Source organism: Corythoichthys intestinalis, chromosome 20 (genome assembly GCF_030265065.1).
Source record: "Corythoichthys intestinalis isolate RoL2023-P3 chromosome 20, ASM3026506v1, whole genome shotgun sequence".
Taxonomy (NCBI): Eukaryota; Metazoa; Chordata; class Actinopteri; order Syngnathiformes; family Syngnathidae; genus Corythoichthys; species Corythoichthys intestinalis.
Window position 1 is genome coordinate 12374366 of NC_080414.1, and position 14435 is coordinate 12388800.

The window sequence follows — 14435 nt, forward strand, 5'->3', positions numbered from 1 at the left end:
TCACTCATGTTTTTTTTTTTTTTTAGTTCTTCCAAAAGTCTCTCTTAATCTCAGTGATTCCTGCAAGTTTGAATCGGGTCGTGGTTTTGAGCACTAAACAAAAGTACAGATTAAAAGACTCATCCGGACTTAAAACTAACCACACATCTGCTGACGCGCTTCCTTCCACCATTAAAACAAAATTCCGATATCTCGGAAAGTAACTACCGCAGGGTGCTTGTCTTGCACGAAGAGACTTGTCTGCTTGCTAACTCTTGGGGAAAGGTTTATTTATTTGTTATTGGGGGGGTTGCAACAGTGACAGCATGACTCATCGCTCGCATGGCATGTCTCCCAGCTAATAACAGCCGAAGCCGAGATGAGAGCGTCGGAAAAAGAAGGCGAGCGGAGCGAGAGCACAAAAGACAAGCGGAGCAAGTCAGAGACGGCTCACTAACAAGGTCTTGAAGCCGGCGTTTGAGCGCCAAAACTGAAATGAAGATGACAAAAAGTCCCAGTGAGAGAAAAGAGGCGACATCAGACGAGAATGTGACGCCCTCAAAGGCGCGTCACTTTCTTTGCGTCTGCCGGATTTTTTTTTTGTCTGCGGCTTGTTTGGCAGTGTGTCTCTGACAGCACTTTTCCTTTCGCAGGTTCCCTCAGAACTGCGTGTTTATTCATCACTTTTATTAAGTTGAAATTGGAGATGGGGGGGGCGGAGTCGGAGGGGATGAAAGCGAGGAGGCTTCCAGCGTGGCGTACCGCCGCCGACAGCCACGGGACAGAATAGATTACCACTTTGTCTCCGCCGATAATGAACCCGTGACAAGCGCGGGGGGCCCCGGGGCCGACAGGGGGGCCACGGTGCCAGTCAGCACTTTCCGCCCGCCGCTTGACGCGAGGAGGAGGAGGAAGATCTCTTGAAAGCAGACGCTCTCTCTGCAGCCGAGCGCGGCAATCAGGATGGAGATAAGATAAGAAAAAGCTGCAGACGCTGCAGCTCTCCAGGAGTTGGGCTTAGCTCGGCGAGACCGACGTTTGCGCGTGCGGAGCGACAACCGAGAGCGAGGGCAATCAGGGGTTGCCCGACCGCCTGCCGGGCAGGAGGTGAAGCAGTCTTTCCAGGTCAAAAATGTCTCGTACTGTGAGCAGAATCGACTCAGATAAAGATGTTAATAGTTCAACGGTTTTAGGAGGAAGAGCATCACAAAAAAGATTTGACAGAAAGATGTGATGAGGATAGAAGCCTTTTAATATTGTCGCTAAAAGACATTCAATCATATCTCTCTTTTCCAATCGTCAGTTGAGAATTTAAATGAGTTTATCATGAGTAGACGTCCAATCCATTTAAACTAGGAGGGTGGCAGCGAATGAACGTCCATTACAGCCAAACTAACTTGGATTGTTACTCATAAAACAAAGTTTTGGAGCTAAGAAACCACCATTTCTGTTAGTTGGAGGTGTGATTTTTTTTTTTTTTTTTTTACTCATTAAGAATGTTAGCAAAGGTGTTACTTGAACTGTAAGTCAAGGAGATATGTGTGCTACACGTACTTTCACACTTTTCATATACATTTTCTGGGTTATTTTTTGGCAATTACAAGTATTGGTCAAACTTTAAAAAATCCCAATCAGTTTGTCTCTATCTGGAAAGTTCATTTCCATACGTCCATCAATCCATCCATTAACTACCTCTTAACCCATTTCCATTCGCCCATTTACTATGTAGTTACGAATGCACACAACTAGCTTTTGTAAGAACAGAATTCTGTAAAATAAACATTGCAGTCATACCTGCTTCTTTCTAAGTTCATTGTATGTCAATATTTGAATATTTCTTCAAAACAAACAAAAGGCCTGTACAGTGCCTTTCATATTTTTTTAAGAAACCTGGCTTCTGAAGATCAAAAAGTTTTTAGGAAAAACTGACAACAGTTTTGGATTCTGCAAACATATATTAGTTTTAGAAAAAAATACCAATAAAAAAGAAAAATAACAATGGTGTTCTCCAGTGTTATCTTTCACTATCAACTAAACATTTAAGCATACCTGTCAACCCGAGGCCGTTGGCAATCTCACAAATAGTGACGTATGCCCTTACAAATTGGTGACTAATCTTACAATGTTGTACATAGCGTGTAATATGAAACAAAAATAAAACTAATTTTTTAAATAATATTAATTTATTCATAATATTGTAACATCTAACCTGGTGCAATCAAAGAACAATCAATATCTTCAGCTACATCATCATTACTAAAGTTTAACAGTGACTTTTGTTCTAATTGTATGTCGCACTTTTGACAATTTCTATCATGTCTTGATGGCTGCACTTCATGGCACTTCAGCTCGCAATTCAGTTTGACTTGAAGGTAGTTCGTTAGTGTGTTCAATTATAAATTAAAAATGTCAATTGATAAAATTGACTTACCGATGCAATCTTTGAGTCAGGGAACATTTCTTTTGCTAATTCTGAGAAGTGATCAGCAATAGTTGCGGACAAATTGTGTTGGGCAACAAATTGGCAGAATAAAATGTCTGCTTTCGTCACTTTTCATTCTGCAGACTTCATCTTAATGACCAGTGTTGTTAATCTTACTTTTAAAAAGTAATTAACTACCTACTTACTTTTCCCAAAAAGTAATTGAGTTAGTAACTCCGTTACCTGAATGTTAAATTAGTTACTGTACAAAGTAACTGTTGTTACCTTTCATGTTTTTTTTTTTTTTTCATTTTTTCATTTTTTCAAAAAAAAAAAAAAAAAAACATTTGTAACCTTTGCTATGTTTGGAAGTCATTTAATGTTGTGAATCAACTGTTAAAGTTGTTAACATTGCTCCTGTTTTTGCATTAATTCCCTTCTGTCTACTTTCGACATGTGAAAGATTTAAAACGGTTTCATCATTTAAAGATAGATTCAAGTCAAGAGTTTGCCGATTTAGGAGTATTTTAAATCAAAAGTTACTTAGGTTCGCTAGGAAGGTTCACTACAACAGAGCCTTCCTGAGAAGTCTACTGCTTTAAGATGGCGGCTGTTTACTAACACCGCCAACTCTGTCATTTCGTATGTAGTTCTATATGCATGTAATATCTAGGCCTAGATTGTAGGCTAGAGTCAGGAAAAATTGGAACCATCTAGCCTAGCATCGCGTTTGCTACAGCACGCAACAAACACTTCTCTCTCCGTGCCTGACTTTTCTCACGTCATTCAACCAACATAGTAACGCATAGTAACACACGTTGTCTCGTTGGCGAAACGGTGACAAAATCCGAACGGAGAAAAAAAAAAACCCTAATGCTCGAAAAACGTACAAATTTTGAACGTACGGCATACACATTTAAAAATCAGTGCTCACTTGTACAAATGACGCCAAAACCGTACAACTTGACAGGTATGTTACATTAAAACTCCTTGGCGGAGCTAACACTCACCAATGAGGGCCTCGAAGCAGTTAGCCATGGCGTGCCGCAGGTCCGACTCCCGACACAAGTCCGGCCCGTGAGCGTAAAGCATGAATCGATCCAACTCCAGTTTCTGGAAAACCGATTACAAGCTATGTCACTGAACAATCCAAACTCGTAATATAATTTTTTGCTATTTTGCCTTGTGATAACTGATTCAGAGCTTGACAACCGATGTGTCTACGGTTTCTTTGCAGATTTTGTATTGATTGAGGAATTGCGATATTATTTGTCCTAATGCATTGGTGTGTTGTCACAACTGGACTGTAAAGTAAGGGTCTTCCAATATAAAGTGATATGTTGCGATATTATGTAGCCCAAAAAGTTATCATCAATATGCTCCCACCTAGAATCGATATATCATTTTAAAAAGGTGTCACTCTAAAAAAAAAAAAAAAAAAAAAAAGTTGCTCCCAAAATCATCCATTAAAATAGTGTCTACGTTAACTCACTGGCTGCCATTGACACCACTAGACATCCAATTCATTTTGAATGGATTGGACATCTAAGCGCTGTCAATGGCCAGGGCATTTACAGCCTGTCTTGTGGGCATTTGCAGGTCACTTCCCTTTCATTTTTTTAACCTGTTCTGTTCAGCTGCTTGAAATGGAGAATGGTGATCTGAGTGTCCGATTGGTCTGTTTTAATGTATGACATGGGAGTATGACATACTCCCACTGTGATCATTCAACGTACCTCATTTATTAAGAGAAAGCAGCAAACAGGAAGGGGTTATGGGGGAACAGCAGAAAAGAAACAGAGAGAGACAAAAGAAGCACAAACAACAAGAAACACATTGAACACCTACACTAACTAATAATATGCTGGTGCTATCGTTAGCTAGTGGTATTTCTGGTTGACACCATGTGGGGGGGCCTGATGACCAAGGAAAGGGGAGTAGGGGGGAAGAGTATGAAAGATAAGTGATTGGGAAGGGTGGAGTGTACACAATCAGCCATGTGGTCTAGAACCCAGTATTTGTGTGAATCCCTTGTGAGTGCGAGTATGTTGGCATCCTATTCCATGCTGTCTCATCGCTAATCCTGACACCGAGGTTTTCTACTTGAGTGTGTCTAATTGCACCTTGTCATGCTTGAATCCCATTAGACTTCCTGTTCATTTTAGGACATTTACAAGTTACTTCCCATGCATTTTGAATCACTTCCTATTCATTTGGGGACACTGAGTCACTTTCTTTTCAGTAACCCAAAATCAACACGAAATGACGCGAAATTCGCCAAAACTAACTGATCGCCTGGCATTTGCTGCCACTGACGGCCATAGACGTCCAATCCATTTGAGGACAATTTGTTCATTCCCTGCCATCCCTCCCACTTTAAATGGACTGGACGTATACAAGTGATAAACTCATTCCAATTTACAGCAGAACAATAAAAATAGCTTGTTTTTCTGTTTATTGGTTGTTTAGTAGAATATCTTAGAATAATTTTCTGACCCACGTATCGCTAATTGTGAGATCATCATTATCGTAAGTTGCATATCCTATCGTGAGTTACCCAGATGATCCCACTCTTACTGTACACTGCATCCAAAGTCTTAGTTGCCTAACAAACAGATATGGTGCCACTTAATTACGATTGCTAACCGTAGGGGGTACGCCACCCCCTGCGGTTCAAAAGCTCCAACTCCGAGCAGCCCCAACTTAAAAGTCCTCCGTGCGGATTGCAAAGCTATACATTTACGAATTAATCCATTTTTTCCAAGATAACGGCGAGTGTTCCGGAGCAGACGGTTGAACAACTTGGCAGCGACGAATCGAGGCCGACGGCTACGCGGCGCTAATGCGTCTTTGTATTCAGCGGGGAGCGACATGAAAGATGCAAGTTTTTAATTGCTTTCTCGCACCGTCGCTGTTGTGTATTTTTGCTGGCGAGTGGCGCCGTGAAACCCAGCCAGAGAAAAGAGGGAAGGGACGCGGGGTCGCTGAGGTTTGAAGCCCGCGGTGTATTCCGGAAGACCTACGAGGGACTGTTGGGACCGCCCCTGGTCTGTTCCGCCAAAAGTACAACCTTTTAACTCCGATTAAAAACCAGTAAAGGTGAAATGAGGCAAAATAGGAAGCGGAATTGTAGTTTGATTGAATTCCAGGAAGCTGAGTCAAACAATCTTACCTTAGCAAGCATTGCTAGGTGTTGGTTCTGCACGATGGCAGTTCTGTAGGTGGCCAAGCCGCCTTCTTCCAAAGTGGGGAATAGGTAGTACAAGTGCACACTGTGGAAACAAATTTGAACTTTAGATTGATTTATTGGGAAAGTGCTATTGACGATGATAAGCGTCCAATTATGTACACAAGTAGACATCCAATGCATTTGAAGTGGGAGGGTGGCAGCGAATGAACATTTCCTCATTCGCTTCCAACTTCAAAAGAATTGGACGTCTAGCCAGGTCAATAGTAGCCAATGAGTTAATAGCTTTTATTAGGGGCAGAAACTGCCTTATTTTGTTATTGTAATTCTGAAAATTTCGTATCCAGCACTCAGGCTGCCAAGACTATTCGGCTAATCAACAATTAGTCCATTATAAACTTACCAGAAAACTATTTTGATCATCAATTATTCGTTTTCAGACTTTGTTTACCTGAAAATGGTCAAAATCCTCTTTTTAGAGCTTTGGGCTATACACAGCAAACTGATTTCCGAATTCATCGACAACTATTTTGATGATCGATTAATTATTCCTGTCAAATCCTCTACCTTTAACAATTAACTAATCAATTTTTAAATTAATCAACAAGTACTTTGATTATGGATTAATCATTTATAGATTTTGTTTACCTAAAAATGGCCAATATCCTCTTTTTGAGCATAGGGCTGTTACTTGTAATTCATTCATTCATTCATTCCTTTTCCATGCCGCTTTTTCCTCACGAGGGTCGCGGAGGTGCTGGAGCCTATCCCAGCTAACTACGGGCAGAAGGCAGGGTACACCCTGAACTGGTTGCCAGCCAGTCGCAGGGCACAATGAGACATACAACCATTCACGCACACCCTTGTAATTGATTTTCAAATTAATTGCCAACTATTTTGATGATTAATTATCGTCTAATGCCAACTATGGCAATCAATGAGTTGATCAACTATAAAAAATATTAAGGCAACACTTTGACAGTGGCGACTGTCATAAGACAGTCATAATTATGACATGATACAGTTATGGGCATTAAAACTCCTGAGACCCTGTATACTTTTTTGAAGACATGAGATTTCTGCCTCACACCCATTAAACATCAATTTTTATTTTTTTAAACCTTTGACCACCTGGACACATTCAGGGACATTGTCAGCAGTTTTGCAGGGTCTACACTTCTTTACTACTATTTAAATAAATTAAAAAATGGCATCCAAATCTGCTCAAGGCTTCTGCAGTAGCTCAGCGAAGAAAACTCGAAAAGGTAACCTTTGCATGCACGTTTTCTGACCAAAAGTATTTATTTTAAATAACATCTCTAGCTTGATGTGGCATCAAAAATTGACACTATTTAGTAAAACCTCCTTAGTGCAACACTAGTAAATCCTGTGTCCTCATTTGAGGATTTTGAGATTATTTAACAATTTTGATTGGGAGAAGTAGTTTGCTAATTCGGGAATTATTCAATTTGATTCATAGTTCTTACTAGTCCTTCAAGTGTCAAATTTGCTAATTTTTGTGATTAAAGAAACTAGGAAAGAATAAGGAATTATTAAACTTTTTTTTATCATATCCACTAGCTAATTAGCTAACATGCTAAATAACTACCTTGCGTTGCAATCCCACATGTCTCTACTATGAATTTGACTTGAATTTTGACCCAACTTTATCATTTTGCCGTTACCGCAAAAATTGAATGCGTAGATGAACAGATAATCTTAAAGGGGCATGCCCATTCAGACAGTAGCCTATGTCCCACTAAAACCAAATGCAGTGGGTTAGCTGTTGATTTTTAGGAGAACCAATTGTTATTTGAAGCTAAAATTTTGTGTGTTGAACATTTAGATCATTCTGGTCCCAAGCAGCATATAAATATAAAGATAGATACTGTATATATATGCCGTATTTTTCGGACTATAAGTCGCAGTTGTTTTCATAGTTTGGCTGGGGGTGCGACTTATATTCAGGAGCGACTTATATGTGAAATTATTAACACATTATGATATCATTTAATATGTTATTTTGGTGTTTTGGAGTGACACTGATGGTTTGGTAAATTGTTAGCATGTTCTTTATGCTATAGTTATCTGAATAACTCTTAACAGCTATGGCCACGTTCGCGTTCTGCCTTTGGCAATGTGTGTTAAATTGTATTGCTGACTTTTTTATATTGAAATGCATGCTTTTAGTTTGTGGCGCTTTATCGCCCACGTGGGGGCACACTCGCACTTGTTTACGCGAAGAAGAGCGATTACACGCCAGAAGAAGACTGACAGCTACGTGGCGTCTCTGAGCGAGTTGGGGGGGGGGACATGGCTGCGAACCTACTTTCATTGTTTATGCTTGTAAAATATCTCTATAGAGGCTATGCCTGTGCGTATCATCTTTTCTGTTGTTGTTGTGTGTTTTCCACCCGCGATCGGACATATACAGCCAGTTGTGTGGTTGTTTGAACGATGTGCTAGTGGGGACGAAATTGATTCAGCACATTATACGGACGTCCAGCATCGTCATTTGGGAGTTTAGCTCGCTGTATAGCCAGGACCGAGCCGTAGCGTCCTAGTGAGGACAGTATATTCGCATTTTGTTGTTCATGCATCATGTAACATCATACTGAACACTTATTCAGCATGATGTAATTGAATTGAATTGAATCGAATTCTATTTGTAGGATTTTATCAAGTAAATTTCCCCCAAAAAATGCGACTTATACTCTGGTGCGACTTATATATGTTTTTTTCCTCTTCATTGGGGATTTTATGGCTGGTGCGACTTATACTAAGGTGCGACTTATAGTCCGAATCCAGTCGGACTATAAGTCCGATAAAACACGGTATGTATATATATCTTAATGATAAACCCACTGTCCTCATATGTGGACACCTTTTATTACAAAAACAGCTTCATGTACAAAAACCAAATTTTCTTGTGAAATTTTGTGATTTACTAGTAACTTAGTAGTCAAAAATCTTACTCAAGTAAGAGTAGCGTTACTTCAAAATAATATTACTAAAGTAAGAGTAAAAGTAGTCATCCAAAAAATGTACTCGAGTACAAGTAAAAAAGTATCCAGTGAAAAGAATTCTCAAGTAACAACATTTTGAGTAACTGCTTATTTTTATTTGAGTATTTTTTTTAAACAATGGTAATTTTTTTCTCTCAGTACAAACTTATCTATATGAACTGTTGTTATAATGATACTGTACGATAACCCTTAACAAAACCACATTAAGCCAAAGAAATTTAAAAAAAAAAAAAAAATTTTTTTTTTTTAAAAACAGAAATGAAGCATTATTCTTCCAAAGACCATGAGTGCCCTCTAGTGGAGACAATAGTTCCTAGTTTGAATAGCGAATACTGTAGTTCCTTCATAGTTACTATTATGAAATTAAAAGGATCATATTTCCGGTTTTCCGTGGTCAATCGGTGCCCAATGAAAACTGGGAGAGAGGTTTAAATCTGCACTATCAAATCATGTTGAGCTCTGTGTCAAATACTTCATTTTTTTATGGTGCTTTAAAGGCACCATGTGATTGAACAGGCTGGCTTGTGTCTGACTGGTGTAATGGAGTCATGTGATTATTCTTGCGACGTCTCATTGGTGAAATTAGCAGCACTACTCTTAACAATGGCTTCGCTAGCAAAATAATAAATCTATTATGTAGAATAAAGAGGAAAAATGTAACAAATCTTGTTTAGGCCAAAATAGCGGAGTAGTATTTTTTCTTCAAAAATCTACTCAAGTAAAAGTAAAAAGTATGGTTTGGTAAAACTACTCTTAAGAGTATGTTTTTCTCAAAAAGTTACTCAAGTAAATGTAACGGAGTACATATAACGCGTTACTACCCACTTCTGCTTATGACAGATGTATCATCCGGCATAATATGTCACTTTTAAATAGATGTAAAAGATGCGGCTTGGACATAAATGGAGATAGTGACATTTATTAATACTCATGACAGTGTCATGTCATAATTATGATGTCTTAAGACAGTCTTATGAAGTCACTGTCAAATAAACTTTTACCAAAAACACTGAACCTGGCATTCCAACATAGGTGTTTCGACACTTTATATCCACAAAAACCTTAATTAGGATGAGCAGGATGGCTAGTTCTTTTATATTAGAATACACAACGGGCCCAAGACTGTCCACCATCATTTCAAGGTGGAGCAGTGAGCTATTCTCCCCAATGATTCTTTTATTGAATTTCCCCACATTTTTCTGTTTCCAGGCCCCGAGTCGGTCGTCGCCCGCCAGCGGACGCATGGGCGCTTCTGCAGCTGGCTCCCGGGACGAACCGCTTCCATTTTCATTAGCGACCGGCGTGGGCCAAACCGGCAGCGTATCATTTCATTTCATCTGATTTTCAGATGTTTAATTTAGCCTTTGTAATCAACGGCGGGACGGGAACGCAGGTGGCGTTCCGTTGCCTAAATTCATGCTGGAATGTTGGCGGGGAAACAAAATCATTTGAATGAATAATAAGTTTACTTCCGTAAGAAAATATACATACAACGCGTAGCAAAAAGTATGCAATCACCAGTCTCAGACGAGCACTCACTCATTTATCATGTAGAACAAACTCAGATAAAAAGCTTGAAAAAATAATGAATTAGTTCAAAAGTGCAACTCTTTAGCATTCAGAAACAAAACATTGTGGCGTTCAGTAAATGTTACTTTTATAGAGCAAGTGCAAGGAAACATTAATAGTATATGGAATCATTCCATTCTGAGGAAAAAAAAATATGGAAACAAAGAAATAACAATCAAAACACATCTCTCGTATTTAGTAGCAAAACCTCTGGCTTTTATGACAGCTTGCAATTTCTGAGGCATGGACTTGATAAGTATTCTTCATTAATTTGGTGCCAATTTGATTGCAGTTGCCAGATCATCCTGGCAGGCCGGAGCCTTGCTGTGGACCATTTTTTCCAATTTTCACCACAGGTTTTCAATAGGGTTGAGATCTGGGCTATTTGCAGGCCATGTCATGACTAGATGAGTCTTTCTCCAAGGAATGCTTTAACAGGTTTAGCTTTGTGGCATGATGTATTGTCATCTTGGAAAATGACAAACATAATTTCAATTGAAGGGATAAGAAAGCTGTCTAAAATTTCAATGTAAACTTGTGCGTTTATTGAAGATTTAACCACTGCCATCTCCCCAGTGCCTTTGCCTGACATGCAGCCCCATATCATCAAGGACTGAGGGAATTTTGATGCTTTCATCAGGCAGTCATCTTTGTAAATCTCACTGGAGCAGCACCAAACAAATGTTCCAGCATAATCACCTTGTCCAATGCAGATTCTTGACTCTTAACAAGACTCTTTGAAAAGCCAGAGGTGGTGCTACTAAATACTACAGATGTGTTTTAATTGTTATTTCTTTGTTTGTTTGTCATGATTACATTTTTTTCCCCTCAGAATGGAGTAATTCCATATATATTTCCCTGCACTTGCTCTCTAAAAGTAACATTTACTGACCACCACACTGTTTTCGATCCATTTCTTTTAGTGTTTCTGAATGCTAAAGGGTCGCACTTTTGAACTTATTCATTATTTTTTCAGGCTTTTTATCAGAGTTTGTTCTACATGATAAAATGTCTGAGTGAGTCCTCGTCAGAGACTGGTGATTCCATAATTTTTGCTAGGGGTTGCATATTTTAAAGCACGACAGCAGTCCCACCTTTGCGCTAAGATGTAATTTAAACACTTCCAACTTTGTCCGGAAAAGGCAGGAGAATTCTTTTGAGACAAGCTAAAACCAAGAATTTCCAAAATGCAAGAAAAATGCTCTGATAAAAGAACAAGAAGGACAAATTCCAACGCGCAGTCTCTCCAAAAAAAGGATGAATCAGCTCCAAGAGTCTTTAGAGGAACTCATCCAAGATTGTGACTGAACTTTACTTGGTAGTTCCTCTGAAATATTTACTCACAAATATTGCGATAGGACCTATTTATTTTACATCATCTGCTTTTAAAAACGTCCTCCAGACTCCTCTAGCAGCAGAAGCGGCGCCACACGGCCTGGCCCCGCATGGCTGCTTCCATGTGCGGAATATTCTGCTGGCTGGACAGCAGCTCAGATGGCCTCCGAGGGCCAGCGCGCTGTGTGTGAGCGGAGGGGAGACAGGGAAGGGGGGCGTCGGGCATTTGGTTGGAACTGCTGTAACCATTTAACTGGACAAGAGGCTGATAAATAATTCAGAGAGCCAGGACGCAGGCTGAGCATGTCTCGTCCGATGCTAACAATCCAAGACGTGGGCAGAGGATGGCAAGACGGGAAGTGCCGGGCGATTCTTTGTTGTCTCACAAATCGAGAGGCTGTGAACCAATGAGACACGCTTCACTTTTGTTTCCCATTTGCACTTAAGCCAGGATTGGAAATGATGAATACTTTTTGTGTGGGTTTTCGCTGATTGCTTCCCACATTGCACAAAAAAACAAATGGTCAGTTAATTGAAGACTCAATTGTCCTGTATGTGTGTGTGAAGGGTTTTATTCACTCTAGCTACAGAGTGAATGAATTTACCTTTGGCAGGGTTGAGTTGCAGTTGAGCAACTGTTTTGGGAACAGGCTTTTTTTCCTGCCTGTGGGTCACTTAGGCCTTGTTCAGACTAGCGGACAAGATCTAATTTTTAGCCCATCCAGATTGAAACTGAATGGCTCTTTTGTAGTCTGAACAGTCACAAACCACTTAAATCAGATTCTTGCAAGACTGACTGAAACCCTCCCCTATCAAGGGGACTATTTATCTCTCAGGGTGCAGACAATTGAACAACCGTGTGGCATTTGCCAAGGCCCACAGCCTGTCAAAAGGATGGACGCTGGAAAAGTGGCAAAAAGTGGATTTTTCAGATGAATCTTCCATTGAATTACACCACAGTCGCCACAAATATTGCAGGAGACTTACTGGAGCCCGCATGGATCTGAGAATAACTCAGAAAACAGTGAAGTTTGGTGGTGGCAAAATCATTTTCAGTTTCTAGGTGGCTATAATTATTTGAACATAATGTACTGTTTTCCCTCTGTGTGTGTATTATCAGGTAGTTGGTGTTGTCCTTGTAGATGCTACATATGTGCTCGTCTGTCAATGTTCATTCAAAATAGTTGGAAACCTTTATTTTGAGAGTAAAATGTTTTAATTTTATATACGATAACATTTTTAGTAAACGTCGACTAAAACTACACTAAATTACTCTCGAGTTTTTGTCAACAAACACTAGATGAAGACAAACACATTTTAAGATGACTAAAATATGACAAAGACTAATAAGTATTATTGTCCAAAAGACTAAGACGCTTATTGGCTCACACCAAAAACTCTCTGAGAGGAAACAGTCTTTGCTTCCTTTTGACCAGTGTTATTTTCATCAACGATGACAATAACGAAAATATTTCGTCAACGAACAATTTTTTCATGACGATGACGTCACAATGACGAGCTAAAACGTGCCTTCAGAGACTAAAACATAACGAGATGGATGGCAGTTAATATCTGGTGAGAACGAGACAAAAATTCGCTATAGATTCCGTCATAAGTTTACAATATGTTATGTTTTCTTTTCGTATGGGTAGTTAGTAGGGATGGGAATCGAAATCCGATTCCAATTCGGAACCGGTTCCGAGTGTTTCGAGGCCTCGACATCACAATGAAAAAGCCTTAACGATCCCTTTAACGATTCCTAAAGACGGGTATTGCGTCGTGACGTGTCTTGTTGTCCAGACGCATCAAACTAGCATGGCGCCTAGAACCACTCGCTCCAAAGTTTGACTACACTTCACCAGGAAAGAGTGTGAAAATGAAAGGTTACAACGGGTAAGCACGAGCATTGCAGCCATAAACATAACAATGACAGCACGTAGGTTCAAACGCTCGAAAGTGTGTCTTCACTTCACGAGGAAAAATTACAACAAAGCGACTTGCAGTCATTGCAAGGTGGAGGTAACTGCATCGGGAGGGAATACGACTGCGCTGTCCTCACAGAGAGGCTAAAGCTCAGTTCTGGCTATACAGCTAGCTAAACTCCCAAATGACGATGTAGAAGACGTTGGTATAATTTGCTGACTTTATTCAACCATCACTTGAAGAGTGAAACTAAGAATAGAAATGAAACAAATCAATTTCGTCCCCAATAACAAACAGGTTTGCATCAACGTAAATCAGCGATGATTAGCTGCTAATAACAGTATGGTTAGCATTCGTTCGCTAGCATTAGCACATCGTTCAAACCACTACACAACTGGATTTAAGTGTCCGATCGCGATTGGAAACACAACAACAACAACACAAAAGATGATACATACAGGCGTTGCCTCTGTAGATATTAACATTAACAAAGAACGTAGGCTCATAGAAGTGTTTCTCTCTCTCACTTCGCTCGCTCACTCGCTTGGATGCGGCATTTCTTCGGGTGCCCAAACTGCGGCCCGCGGCCCAAATACGGCCCGCCTTCACATTTGGTCCGGCCATTTTGATTTTTTTTTTTTTTTTCTCAATCGTGTTATTTATTTCCTGGCCTTTTTCCTTGAAGAATTCAGAGAGGGTTATTTGGTTATTATCTATTTAATTAATAGTGTTTTTATTATTAATTATTATTATTATATTATTATTTTTATTTTATTTACTTTCATTCCGTGAAGAATCCAGAAAGGGTTATTTGATTGTGGCTTTCTGAAAAACAATAATTTTTTACATTTATGCACTTCTGCAATCGTCACACTTTTTCTGTTACAAACTGACCCTGGCCCCTCATCAGAGAAGGGAAAAGTTATGTGGCCCTCACAGGAAAAAGTTTGGGGACCCCTGCTTTAACACATATTGCCAAAGGCAGAACAACAAC

The 14435-nt window shown here is 39.7% G+C and overlaps 1 protein-coding gene across 1 annotated transcript in view; it reads right to left on the reverse strand.

The window, feature by feature from the left end:
* drosha (drosha ribonuclease III) overlaps positions 1-14435 on the reverse strand; it is a 502261-nt gene that overhangs the window by 118864 nt on the left and 368962 nt on the right. The window contains exons 25-26 of the mRNA XM_057823946.1: positions 5574-5673; positions 3412-3514 (exon numbers count right to left, since the gene is read on the reverse strand). Coding sequence (XP_057679929.1) covers positions 3412-3514; positions 5574-5673 — 203 coding nt within the window. The remainder of the gene's footprint in view (positions 1-3411; positions 3515-5573; positions 5674-14435) is intronic.